The following is a 13,420-nucleotide window of genomic DNA, read 5'->3' on the forward strand; positions in this document are numbered from 1 at the left end:
TTACCCCTAGAATTTTTTTTAAAACAAAGGAAAAAAGACCTTTAACCTATGTATAATTATTCGTTAATTGTGTATTTGTAAAGAGCTCTTTAATTGCATTGTTTTTGGAATTAGAGAGCCCTCTATTACTGGCATAAATCGAATTACAGCTCTCTAATTGAGAGATCTCATCAGAAACTTTGAAATGGATTAGAAGGATTTACATCAACAGCTGAAACAGAACCACACAGGCACACATCAGTAAAGAAATGCACACAACAAATCCACAAACAATAAATTCATGCATTGGAAGAATGCACCAATACACTGCAGAGGTGTCAAAAGTATTCACATTCGTTACTCAAGTAGAAGTATAGATACTAGGGTTTAAAAAGACTTCTGTAGAAGTTGAAGTATCAACTCAAGCTTTTTACTCAAGTAAAAGTGTAAAAGTAACTGGTTTCAAAACTACTTAAAGTATAAAAGTAAAAGTAATGCAAAGAAAAAAATGCCATTAAGGACAAAAGCTTAGTCCGCTCCACAGGGGCACTACCACCTCCTCAAAACAACATGTTTCTAAAGGCCATGACTATAATGTTATACTAAAATGTTAATGTTGAAAAATTTGGGATGCACTACCTGTAACAGCCGCATATTTGCCCATAGAAAATGAATTTCAGTCCAATTTCCATTTTAGTAAAATGCAAATACATTAAAGAACCATTTGTGTGTACTACTGTTTCATGGAGAGGAAGATATGATGACTAGTTGCCTATAAGTATTGTAATGGTGCAAAAAGTCAAACTTCAGAGGCATGTTAGGATCGAAATGGTATATGTTTATACTTCTCTTTAAGGGCGTAGGTTTGATTTTGAGATTGGTGGGGACTGGGGACATCCACAGAAGTGGAGGAATCAGGAAATTAATAGGATAATGTATTAACGTTTTTAGTCTATATTGACCTTAACAAATACGTTAATTCATTAATTCTGTAATGTTACAGGTAACTAATAAAGACCAGGAGTCAGTTTAACAGAGACTTAACTTTACTCCGTTTATAGTGCAATGCAATAGTGCAATACTGTCTTGTTCCTTGCTTTTTAAAGAAGCCAAACACGTCGGCATCTTTCATTAAAAGGATATAGTTCACCCAAAAATGAAAATCATTTAGGCTACTCACTCTCAAGTTGTTTCAAACCAGATTATTTCTTCTGCTGAACACAAAAGAAGATATTTCGAAGAATGTCGATAACCAAACAGTTGATTGTAGCCATTGACTTCCATTGTAGGAAAAAAAAATACTATGGAAGTCAATGGCTATCATCAACTGTTTGGTTATCGACATTCTTCAAAATATCTTCTTTTGTGTTCAGCAGAAGAAAGAATCTGGTTTGAAACAACTTGAGAGTGAGTAAATGATGACAGAATTTTCATTTTTAAATAAGTGAACTATCCCTTTAACAGAAATTTACTGTTGGCATATATGTTTTGCATCAATACTGTCAAGTTTGTCCTGTTGGACACGACACACAGCAATACTGTCAAGTGTCATTGTGTCATTGTGACCATTGCTCTGAGACATGTTTTCAGCGTCCTAAGTGCACTGAAACTTCTTTCAGGCCAGCTGATGAGACTGGGATGACAATGGTTCAACTTGATCAAATAGGCCTCTCATTTCAACAGACCAAGCAATGTTATTTTTTCATGTTTTATAGGTACTTTCCATAGACATAATGATTTTTATACTGTACAAACTGTGTATTCTACCCCCCTACACTAACCCTGTCACAGATAACTTTCTGCATTTTCAAAAAACATCATTTAGTCTGATTTATAAGCCGTTTTCAAATAAAATAAAATAAAAATCCAGACAAGGATTTCGGATATTGCTATCTTTATGGGGATATTTTGATCCTATAATGTAGGGTTACACACAAACACACTCACACTCTCTCTCTCTCTCTCACACACACACACAGACAGGCACACTCTCTCTCTCTTTCTCTCTTTCTCTCTCTCTCTCTCTCTCTCTCTCTCTCTCTCTCTCTCACACACACACACACACACACACACACTCTCTCTCTTTCTCTTTCTCTCTCTCTCTCTCTCTCTCACACTCACACACACACACACACACACACACACACACACACAGAGAGACTCTCTCTCTCTCTCTCTCTCTCTCTCTCTCTCTCACACACACACACACACACACACACACACACACACACACACACACACACACACACACACTCGAATATGTTTGCCACTTATCCCGCGATTGTCTTAGAGTACTATTGTAAAAACGGCTGTCCCCAAATCAATATTTGACGCGATTTGCCCCGTATTCTTGAGCAGAAAACGGTTGATTTCTCTGTCACTTACCGCATCTAGGTTTCTTTATTCCTTCGTTTGAGTTTTGCCGCTTCACACAACCAAATGTAACAGCCTCTCACAAGTTAGAAAGAAAACACAACGCCAATCAGTTTAGCGATGTGTGTTCAGGGGGCGGGACTCAGATCTATTAAACGTTTGTGTAATTGGCCTTTTTTTTTATGAAAACCCGAAATGAAAACAAGCCGAAATGAAATAGGAGTAACGAGGCTATTTATAAAATGTAAGGAGTAGAAAGTACAGATAATTGCGTGAAAATGTAAGGAGTAGAAGTAAAAAGTCGGCTGAAAAATAATTACTCAAGTAAATACCCAAAATTTCTACTTAAGTAATGTAACGAAGTATTTGTACTTCGTTACTTGACACCTCTGTTTATATGGTGTGCTAAAAATAATAATTGCGATATTATAAAGATGTCACACTTCATATTAGGTAAACTACTAAATATACTAACATTAACAAGACTATGGATTTACTCTGTATTTACTCTGTAGGCTACTCTGTAAACATGCTGTTTCTTAAAAATTCCCACATTTACTGCTACACTAAAAATTGCTGGGTTGTTTAAACCCATGTTTGGATCAAATATGGACAAATGGTAAATTGTATCTTTTCGAGTTGAATGTAATTCATTAACTCTTTGAGCCATCTGTGTGTCGGAGGAGCAGCCCTCGTAATAAAATGAAACGCCTCGCTAAAAGGGAAGTAAAGGCAATCAATAACTGTATAGGCCTACATGTCTTTCCTAAATTCTATGCCCTCAGGCCTAGTGCCAGAAATAGCTATTAAGGGGTCAGGATTATAGGACCTCTTAATGGATACTTTTATAGGACTCGAAGAGAATTTTTCCAGAATTCCTGTTGTGGTGGATGAATGCAAACACCCAACGTTTCAATGCGTGAGGAAGGGGTATAGCCCTGGAAAGGAGTTAAATACTTTCTTTATAAAGCTTCTGATTTGCACAAATCTGAAAAAATGGGATCTAGGCAATGCAAAACAACATTCAAGCTCTGTACACTTTATTTTGATGGTCCCTTTTGAACATTCATTTAACTAACTTTGCAACATGTCAACTAACTCTCATTAGAGTATTAGTAGACTGTCTGTTTCATATCTGCAAACTCTTTATTGTGATGGTCCTCCAACAGACACTCGACTATAAGTAACTTTGCAACTAGGCCTACATGTCAACTTATTCTAACCCAAACCCTACCAGTCTACTAATACTCTAATAATACTCTAATGAGAGTTAGTAGACATGAAGGTGCAATGTTACTTATAGACAACAGAATGTGTTAAAGGGGACATCAGAATAAAGTGAAACCTCAAGCTCTTCAAAAGAGCAAGAAGTGTTAAAAATATAAAAAATAAATCTTTCAAGAGCCTGATTCCATTCTCTACCCAAACACATGCAGAATCCATGGGGAAATAAAGGCAAGTACTTTAAAATGTATGTAAACTTGTATGTACATAATAAAGTATACATTGTATCAAATGTTTCTAAATATAGCCTAAATAGTAACCATAAAGAAAATTTGAATTAAATGACATGCAGTTTTTGTCATTGTACACCAAAAATAATTAAAATATTATCTGGAAAATATTACAGATAAACACGTTTTCCCTAAATAATAAATAAATACATTTAAAACATTTTTTTCCTACATTTTTCCGTGGAGCTCTAGCACCCCCTTGTGGCTGTGAACCCCAGCTTGACTTTAATCAATTAAATTTAAATAAGTGTAATGTAACGTTATATAGCCATTATAGAGCCCCAGTGCTGAATCAACGTACACATAAACCATATACGAGCCTCACAAAGAGGTGGAAGGGTTGTGTTGCTCTCACTGATCACTTACACCTGCTCACTGAGCTCAGAGCCTGTGCGCTAGCTAGCTACGTGCTGTGTGGAGGAGACACTGAGGTTCAGACAACAGTTCCTCTTACTGTCGTCGCGTCGACGGAAGAAAACACTTCTAAAAGGACTCAAATGAGAGAACAAATCGACGACTCTCCGGTGACATTTCCATATATTGTCACTGATCTTGAGGAATGAATGTTTATGTTTATATCTACTAGGATGGAGCTTTCTCGAACGAAGACAATCCCTCAGGAAACTGTAGGCACTAAACTAAAACTACTGCGTGTTTGTAGCTCATGAAGAACGCAGAGGAGAAGGGAAGAAAATCTTTGTAATTTACCTGAGTCATTCCTCAGGTAAGGTGACCAAGCAACGTAGATTGATTGACTGTGCTTTTAATAAATCACATTTACCTTTTAGCTTTTTTGAATTAGATATGTAAGTCACATTGCATTTTTTTTAATCTTTTAGATAAAAAAACAGTTAGCAGCATGTTTTTATTTAAAAATCCTTCTCATAAATATTTAATTTGGTATTCTTAAACGTATTTTCCCCAATGCACGCTAGATGACAACGGCCAACATGTGCTTTATTTGTATTTTAATAGTTTTGGAAATACTCAATGTAATTTTTATTAGGCTACTAAATTAAATGCAATTATTAACTTTTTCTTATAAACACATTTTTGAAACAAACAAAACACAACTATACAGCATAGTTTAAAACATAATAATTAATCATTTCTAAACATTGATCAGTCTTTATTCACCTCTTTGGGTGAATTCAATATATATTCATATTGAATGAATATATATTCATGGAATGAAATGAAACCAATATTCATGGTTTCTCAATATAATTCTTAAATGTTGTTAATGTGAATTATATCACTAACATCCTAGAATAGCTAATTGGGGCACATTGTAATACAGTGTTACAACATGCCCCACTTGGGCAGCTGGGATTTAAGGGCCTTCTGTTGGTTAGATAAGGATTAAATAACTATCTAAACTGCTAAATTGCAAATTGGAGATTAAAACAATTACAGATTTGTCTCATTGTATATAGACACTAAAAACTGAGATGAAAAAAATAACTTAAGTTAGAAATTGACTTTAGCTATGGTTAAATAAATGTTCAGTGATATCTTCCAAAGATTTTGGCGCAATTTTATCTCTATAATGCTGGCATGTGTGGAAGCTTTTAAACCATGTGTGTTACAACTAGCCCCACGTTAGTAAGTTTGTGCCCCGCTCACTCCCTACTCCATTCTAATTCACAAGTTTTCCTTCAGCAGGGTCCGTGAAAACAAATCTGCTGAGAATTTTGTGCTTCCAAATTTGAGGCAGCAGATTGAGGTCCATATAGAAATGGTTTACTGTGTTTAGTGTGGAAGAACTTGTACAAACCCCTTTGGAGTGAATTGCAGTGCTGCCTGTGAGCAGTTCCATCGCCTATCAGTATTATCTGACCTTTCTGATACCCTTTTGTCTGAATGGGAGTAAATCAGTCTTTATTTCCAAAAGAATGGGGCTGTTATTATAGCAAAGGGAGGACCAAGCTGTATTAATTATCATGGTTTTGAAATTAATAGTCCATGTGGAGGTGTTGTTCAGGTGTCCATACTTTTTGACATATAGTGTTTCTCCCAGAAATTCATGATTTATTTATCTTGTTCCACACCATATGACTTTGTGTGTGTGTTTGTGTGTGTGTGTGTTTGTTTGTTTGCTTGCGTGTGTGTGTGTGTGTGTTTGTTTGTTTGCTTGCAGTATGTAGCCCTTCATGATCTCTGTGAGATGGATAAGTATGAGAAACTGGCTAAGATCGGCGAGGGCTCGTATGGAGTTGTGTTCAAATGCAGACACAGGGACACAGGTCAGATAGTGGCCATTAAAAAATTTGTAGAGTCTGAAGATGATCCAGTCATCAAGAAGATCGCATTGAGAGAAATCCGCATGCTGAAGGTACAGTAGATGGTAGATATAGAGATTGTATGCATACATATTGTAAATCCCCAAAACATTTGCACAATTATACAGAAACATTTCCATTTTTATCCATATAGCAGTTGAAGCATGTGAATTTGGTGAATTTGCTTGAGGTCTTCAGGAGAAAGAGACGCCTTCATCTGGTCTTTGAGTTCTGTGAGCAAACTGTTCTAAATGAACTGGACAAGCACCCCAGAGGGTCAGTAAAAATGACGTTTAAGTTTTGGTTTATATGGTTTAAGATATTTGGCCCCTATTGAAGATTATCTTCTCCTTTTGAACCTTTCTTTCCTTTTTCTTACCTTTTTCTTTTCCTTTTCACTCCCATATTCAATGACCATCGCAATAAAGTCAACCAAATTTCATATACAGTTATACAATTATATATGTTTATACTGTTATATCTCAAAAATCAACATGAAATTAGAACTGTCCCTATTATGATTCATTGCAAAAATGTTTGCCTTCGTAACCTTGCATTCATAACAACTTGTCCCGCCCTAGAATCAACTCTCCTTTTTGGTTGACTTCACCAATCTCTCTTCCTTTTCAACACCTCCTCTCCCACGATCTCAAATGCCCACTTTTCATAAAGTAATCAATTCCTGATCTGACCTAACGTTTTTTCATCAACAGTCTTGTTTTTCAAAGCTCTTAAGCTGGTCGGCCACAAAGGCTGTGGCTGCCCAGCATTCTCTCTCTTTCCCAGAAGGCCTTTCAGTCGTAACCTTAGCTTCTCTTGAAAACAAAGGAACTGCATGCCCATGGTTACTACAGATATATGGGAGCTGCAATGATCTTTAGAGAACAAAATAATTTAACTGTTGTTAGATCCTGCCAACTACAGAATGCCAAAAATGTGTGATCGTCAGAATCTAAGGGCATTTTCAGACCTGCATTTTCAGGGTTTTCTTTTTCCGATACAGGGACTTAAAGGGTTAGTTCACCCAAAAATGAAAATTCTGTCATATTTTACTCACCCTCATATTGTTCCAACCCCGTAAGACCTTCGTTCATCTTCGCAACACAAATTAAGATATTTTTGATTAAATCTGAGAGCTGGATCACTCCTCCATAGGCTTCTTCAGGGATTGAACTTGCCGGCCCCGAAAAGTTATGAAAGACATCGTTAAAAATAGTCCAAGTGACTACAGTGGCTCAATCTTAAGTTTATCAACGATGAGAATAATTTTTGTGCCAAAAAAAACAAAAATAACGACTTTATTTCAACTATTCATTTCCTTCTCTGTGGGCGTTCAGAGCGTACCAAAATGTGTTTTGCAAGTCACATGTGAGTAAAACTGTCCTTTTATTGGTTATAGTTTCCTCTGCGTCATCAATTAAGATGTATTGACAAGTTCGCTCCGCAAGCTTATTGTGGCTTTATCTGTAGCTGTTGAGACACACAAACACTTATACGAATGTAGCCGTCATTCCCGCTCTTTCCGATAAATTATATATTTAATTTTATTTCAAATTTATATATATACATCTATTATATTTAAAAAAAAAACATTTCCCATTATGAAATATGATACCGCTTGGTTTGTTGGTCTGAATGCTTTCTCACCTCAACTGAACCGCCCCAATCTTTGTTTCCAATCTTTCCAATCCAATCTTTGTTTGAGTTATTTTTCTTGAATTATAGCGCTTTAACGGTCAAAAGCACACAACATTGTCTAAATTCCAGTCTTGGGGAGTATCCTCTCAAACACAATCGGTTATGTCTTAAAAAATAATACAAAAAGAAAATGCATGTGACACTATAATGAAAACAGTATGGGCCGTTCACGTTACGTCTTTTGCGCGTTCATCCTTTGCTGAAACGTCTTCCTCTTCATGGAGAACGTGGCTCATGATTGCTTAGCAACAGGGAGCCCTTTTTAAAAGAAGAGAAAGTGGCGCGGACTGCGCTTTACACGCAACATGTGAACGGCCCCTTAATGGATATGTGCACTAGCTCTTAAAGTGAGAGTAGCCTAAAATGTGTCTGTCATTATTGTATATAAAACAACGTCCTGGTTGCGTATGCAACCCACCGTTCCCTGAAGGAGGGAACGGAGGACGTAGTCGACGGACGACTGAATGGGGATCTCGCTAGAGAGCCTAACCTCTTCGAGTACTATTGAACGAGCCAATGTAATTGGCGTGCGTGATTCGCATCACACACTCCGCCCCCCGCGGCACGGGTATAAATACGGAAGTGGATGCACGCACTAGTTGCTTTTCGCTGAGGAGCCGAGAGTAACCCGGGGTCAGCGGTGGTCCAGCGGTAGTGGGGACTACGTCCTCCGTTCCCTCCTTCAGGGGACTACGTCCTCCGTTCCCTCCTTCAGGGAACGGTGGGTTGCATACGCAACCAGGACGTTCCCTTTCAGTCGATAACGTCAGACGTAGTCGACGGTCGACCGAATGGGGATAACCTTTGAAAACGCCACTAACGCTGCCACCATCCAGTGCCTAAACCAAAGCCTCCTGATGCCCCCGCAAATTTAAGGCGGGGAAGGACAGGGCTTAGGCCAGGGAAGTCACTGCTGTTCCTACAGGACCACTGGGAAAGCGTTCTCCGTACATTGGAAGGAAGGGACGCTGCGGAAGCCACATCCAACCCAGAGGGAGGTAACGTGGATAATACACATATGAACTGGGCGGAAACCGGGCAGTCTAACATATGGAATGTCACTGGGGTGGCTCCAGCCTAAGACGGGGGGAGACACACTGGACAGTGACGGCAGAGAGACTCTGCCGAGGGAAGACACAGGCTCGCCGCAGGGAGCCGTATCGTGGAAGAATACACATATGGGGTCGCCGTAGGGACCGCAACATATGGACCCAGCCTAACACAGGTTCCACACTGCTTACGAGTCGTAGGCCTAACACCAGACGTTCCGCACATCTGACGTCAGAGGGGTGTGGAGGAACTCAACAGGGTTCAATTTTAAGGGAACTCAACTGGAGTAGAAAGGCGCACGTATCCAGTCCATAGGAGGGGAATGGCGCAGCAAGCCGACACTTGAACCGGGCTCACGGCGAAGCTGGCTTCATGAGAAGGGAGCCCACGGGAAGCAGCGGTTCAACTAGGTGTCGTCCAGCCCCCAACTCTAGAATCTATTTAGCAAAGCATATCGTCAACGCCCAGGCGGAGCACTTTACACTCATCATAGAGGAGCTCAAGATCTAAGTGGACATGTTGCATCTCGGATTTTTACCAAAATGAAGGCAAGCACTAAGTGCAACTTTGCATTGAAACAGCCTTCCCTCTCTGCTGAGTTCCAACCGATATTTGTAGAGCTGGTCTGAGGTCTATGGCTTGCATTCTGTACACGTCCAAGCGAACGGACAGAGAAGCCAGGGCTGGATCTGCCTCCTCCAGGGCAGCGCTTGCAGGCTCACCACCTGCTCCTATTACGGGAGAGGTAGGAACCTTGGGCACAATCCGAGCCGGGGTCTCAGCTTGTGAGAGTTAGCCGGCCCAGACTCCAGGCACAATACGTTGACCGAAAGTGAGCAAGTCCCTACCCTCTAGTAGAGACCACGCGAGCAGGAGAACTGATATAACAGAATTTTTAACTCACTGCCTGCAGTGGCTCAGGGGCGGTCTCTGGAGTGCAGTCGCACCAGGGACAAGGCCCAAGAGGATAAAGAGGGACGCAAGGATTTACAAGACCTTGCTCCTCAGGAACCTGACGATCAGAACGTGCTTCTGCACACTTCTGCAACACGATGAGCATCGTTTAAACACAGAGGCAACATCATTTTGAGGGTGAAGGAAAACAGCCTACTCCAACCCATTTTGCAGGAAAGAGAGCACTGAAGTGATCGAAAGCTTTCAGGATCTCCTCTGGAGAGAAGACGCACTCAACGACTAGGTTCCACTTCTAAAGGCGTAAGCACGCTACCCATTTCTAGGGGGTGCTCGCAGAAGTGATGGTAACTATCACATGTCCCTGTGATAGCCACCTGAACCTCCGCGTTCAGATGTAAGACCGCCCGGAATCTCCGGGGGAAGAACGCGGGTGCCATCGTGCCCCGTCCCTGAAAGAGTTTTCAGGGGAAGTCAGGAAGGCTGTCGATGGGAACCAGGTCTAGTTGGGCCAATAAGGGGCAACTATGAAGACCTGTTCCTCTCCTGACTTGGCACGTAGGTGCAAGTGACGGGCGCTAAAAGACAGGAGCATTGCTCAACACAACATGTGAAGATCACTGGGCTTATGGAGCATTTTCTGCTCAGCACTTGAGTGTGACAAGTTCACTGAGCTTCAAGAGCATTCCTGCTCAACATCTGAGTGTGATAAACTCACTGAGCTTCAGGAGCATTTCTGCTCAACACTGCGTGTGATGAATTCACTGAGCTACAGGGGCATTTCTGCTCAACACCTGAGTGTGATGAACTCACTGAGCTACAGGAGCATTGCTGCTCAACACCAGAGTGCGATGAACTTCACTGAGTTTCAGGAGCATTTCTGCTCAACATGAAGTGTGATGAATTCACTGACTTGAGCAGGCGCAAGGCGACCATGAGTCGCAGTCGCTTTTAGAAGGCTCACTGGGGTTAAACGCATTTCTGCGGGCCCCTGGGGCAGCTGAGAGCCAGTGTTTGTCCAAGGGTAGTCCGCTCGGTTTGTACAATCACTGGCAGGAAGACGAAACCGGAGGGGCAACTGAGCGGCCCCGGAATGGTCATGACCCAGCTGGACCCAGGGGATGGAGTCTCCACTTGCCCTGGCTATAACTGTCGTGAGGCTCGATGGCGGCACGATTGAGTAGAGCGGGAAGAGTGGAAGATTGCGTCCTCAGAAGCTTCTGACTCCAAGGAGGAGGTGACGGGTGAGTTGTGACATGCAAGGGAAGCTTGCGCAACGGTCGCAATGTCTAACAACTCGAGGCACGAATGCCCGTGTAGTCGAGGGGCGCCCAGGCCCCCGTTAAAACACGCCCTTTGTACATGGCCCCTCTGTTTAAGAGGGTTTGGCAGCAGACCGGGATGAACTATAGTCACACAGGGTGAGCTGCTCTGCCACGGTCACATCGGGACTCGATCATGAAGCTAGCGCTGAAGCGGTCACATATGGAGGAAGCCAATGGCTGCAACTACCATATACCCCAGGAGCCTCTGAAAGTTCTTTCAGTGGGACCCTTTCTCACTTCAAACACCAGCTGAACACATTCTCCTTGGAGAGACGTGTTAGACCGAGTCCATCTCCAAAACTGAAAAAGAGATACTCAGCCCGTGGGCGAAATTACTCTCTTTCAGTTGACCTGAAGACCCAACGGGCTCTGGAGCACTCGAAGGGAAGGACACTGTACTGATATTCCACCCTTACACGCAACCCACAGGATGGCCTGCGGTGCGGAAGGTAGAGATCTGTTTTTAAGCGCATGTCTTTCAGGTCGGAGCTGCAGACCAATCTTGGGCCAAGATGGTCACGACCAACCACCTAGTAGCACGAAGAACGAGTTTACAACTGGCCTTCGTACCGGCTGGAGAAGCGGCAATATCAAATTCTTCGCCAGCAGGATAAGATAAGCACGCACAAGTCAGGAGCACTGCTCAACACTCGGTGTAATGAATATCACTGAATTTTCAGGAGCACGTCTACTCAACACCTAATGTAATGATTATCACTGACTTGAGCGGGGTAGCCGAGCCTGAGGTGGGGCAGCAAAGTAGAGAGAGTGGTGTTAGTGTGCTGTGCAACACTTACCTGTCTCCACTAGCGGCAGGGGGCGCGTGAGAAGGCGGATGACCGGGTCCTCGAACGCACCAAGCTGCCTGCTGGCGACCAAGGAGGAGCTGAGGGGTGTAAGGCTATACAGGGTCACACCCGCCAGACTGGCCCTCTTGGGACCCAGGAACAGATGAAATTGCTCTCTCTTTGAAGTGTGGGTACCACTTGCTCCGTTTTTTTTTTTTTTTTTTTTTAGGGAGCCAGCGGCGGAACAGACACACACAAACAAAGGCTCCACCCGGCCCCCACCCGGGGGGAGGGAGTGATCGTGCCACTCCAAGAGCATCTCATCCATTCCTGGACGGCCCGCTCCGGAAAGCTTCCGCTGTCGCTTGCCACCTGGCTTGGCAGCGCCTGGAGCGGGCTGGACGTCTCTACTGCGGCCGGCTCCATGCTGAGGCCTGGGTGGAGGCTGCTGCGGAGAGCCAGCAGGAGCGGCGGCCAGGGAACGCCCACGGTGAGGAGCAGGCGGAGGAGCTGCCACCGGCGGCGGGTGGAGGCAGCAGCTGGCCACCGGGGCAGGATGTGCCGGATGACCTCCATCTGCGCTTGAGCGGCAGAGAACTGTTGGATGCAGTTCTCCACCGCGTCGCGACCAGCCCAACCTGGGAAATTGGGGAGACCAGGAACCGAACCTTGTCCGCATCCGCCATACCAACCAGGCTGAGCCAACGAAGGCGCTACTGGACCACCAAGGTGGACATTGCCAGACCGATCACGCATGCTACGACACTCCTGCCCCGGAGGGTGAGGTCCGATGCAGTGCGGTGCTCACCTATGAGCGCACGGTCTGGATTACCCTCGTGCATGCCATGGGTGCCCTAGCCTGCAGGCTTTGTAAGCTCTGCCCGTCGGAACGGACAAAAACTCACAGGCCTTAGGGGGGAGACGAGGATCCCCCCAAAAGGCAGCGACCGCCGGACACAGGTGCACCTGTGTCGACAGACCGCTCCAATGGAGGGACACCTTGCAACCCTTCACCGTTCCTCCATCAACGGTAATGAGGGGGAAAAGCTATTCAGGCAGTTTCTTGCTGAGAAAGATGCTGTTCACCACCTGATAAGCTCTCCATGCATTTCGGGAAAGAAAGGCACTGGGGCGGCGGGCTGAGAACCAGCGCGGCCCGCCCCAAGATACCAAACTCCAGATTCCAACCGGGACTGAACGGGACACGGTGGAGGTTCCACTCGAGCCTGGCAGCCTCGGCTGCCCGTTTCAGCATAGCTGATAATTCTGGGTCCGGCTCGGGCAACATTGAACTCCCGGGGGGAGACAATGCAGCCGAGTCATCATCTCTAGAAGTCAGCTCACCCTCCGATGCTGCAATCGGCGTCCTGTTCTCATGGGGAGCCTCGAGTGAAACCGCTGGCCCACCCATTACAGATGGACCAGCAGACAACACAGGAGGCTCCAGTGGTTGCAGTGGAAGGGAGGAGTGAGGAGCCCACAGGGAATGGTTACCGGGC

General features: G+C 43.8%; 1 protein-coding gene across 2 annotated transcripts in view; it reads left to right on the top strand.

Moving 5' to 3' along the window:
• The first annotated feature begins 4,132 nt into the window (after positions 1–4,132).
• LOC143715802 (cyclin-dependent kinase-like 1) overlaps positions 4,133–13,420 on the top strand; it is a 57,060-nt gene continuing 47,772 nt past the window's right edge. Inside the window, exons 1-3 of one of the 2 annotated variants that reach the window (XM_077207580.1) lie at positions 4,133–4,590; positions 6,007–6,201; positions 6,303–6,424. In XM_077207580.1, the coding sequence (XP_077063695.1) occupies positions 6,034–6,201; positions 6,303–6,424 (290 nt within the window). In that variant the 5' untranslated portion in view covers positions 4,133–4,590; positions 6,007–6,033. The remainder of the gene's footprint in view (positions 4,591–6,006; positions 6,202–6,302; positions 6,425–13,420) is intronic. The other variant, XM_077207581.1, reaches the window with a different exon arrangement.

This window comes from Siphateles boraxobius, unplaced genomic scaffold, assembly GCF_051911475.1.
Source record: "Siphateles boraxobius isolate OS27281-9 unplaced genomic scaffold, OSU_SipBor_1 6, whole genome shotgun sequence".
In the NCBI taxonomy this organism is placed as follows: Eukaryota; Metazoa; Chordata; class Actinopteri; order Cypriniformes; family Leuciscidae; genus Siphateles; species Siphateles boraxobius.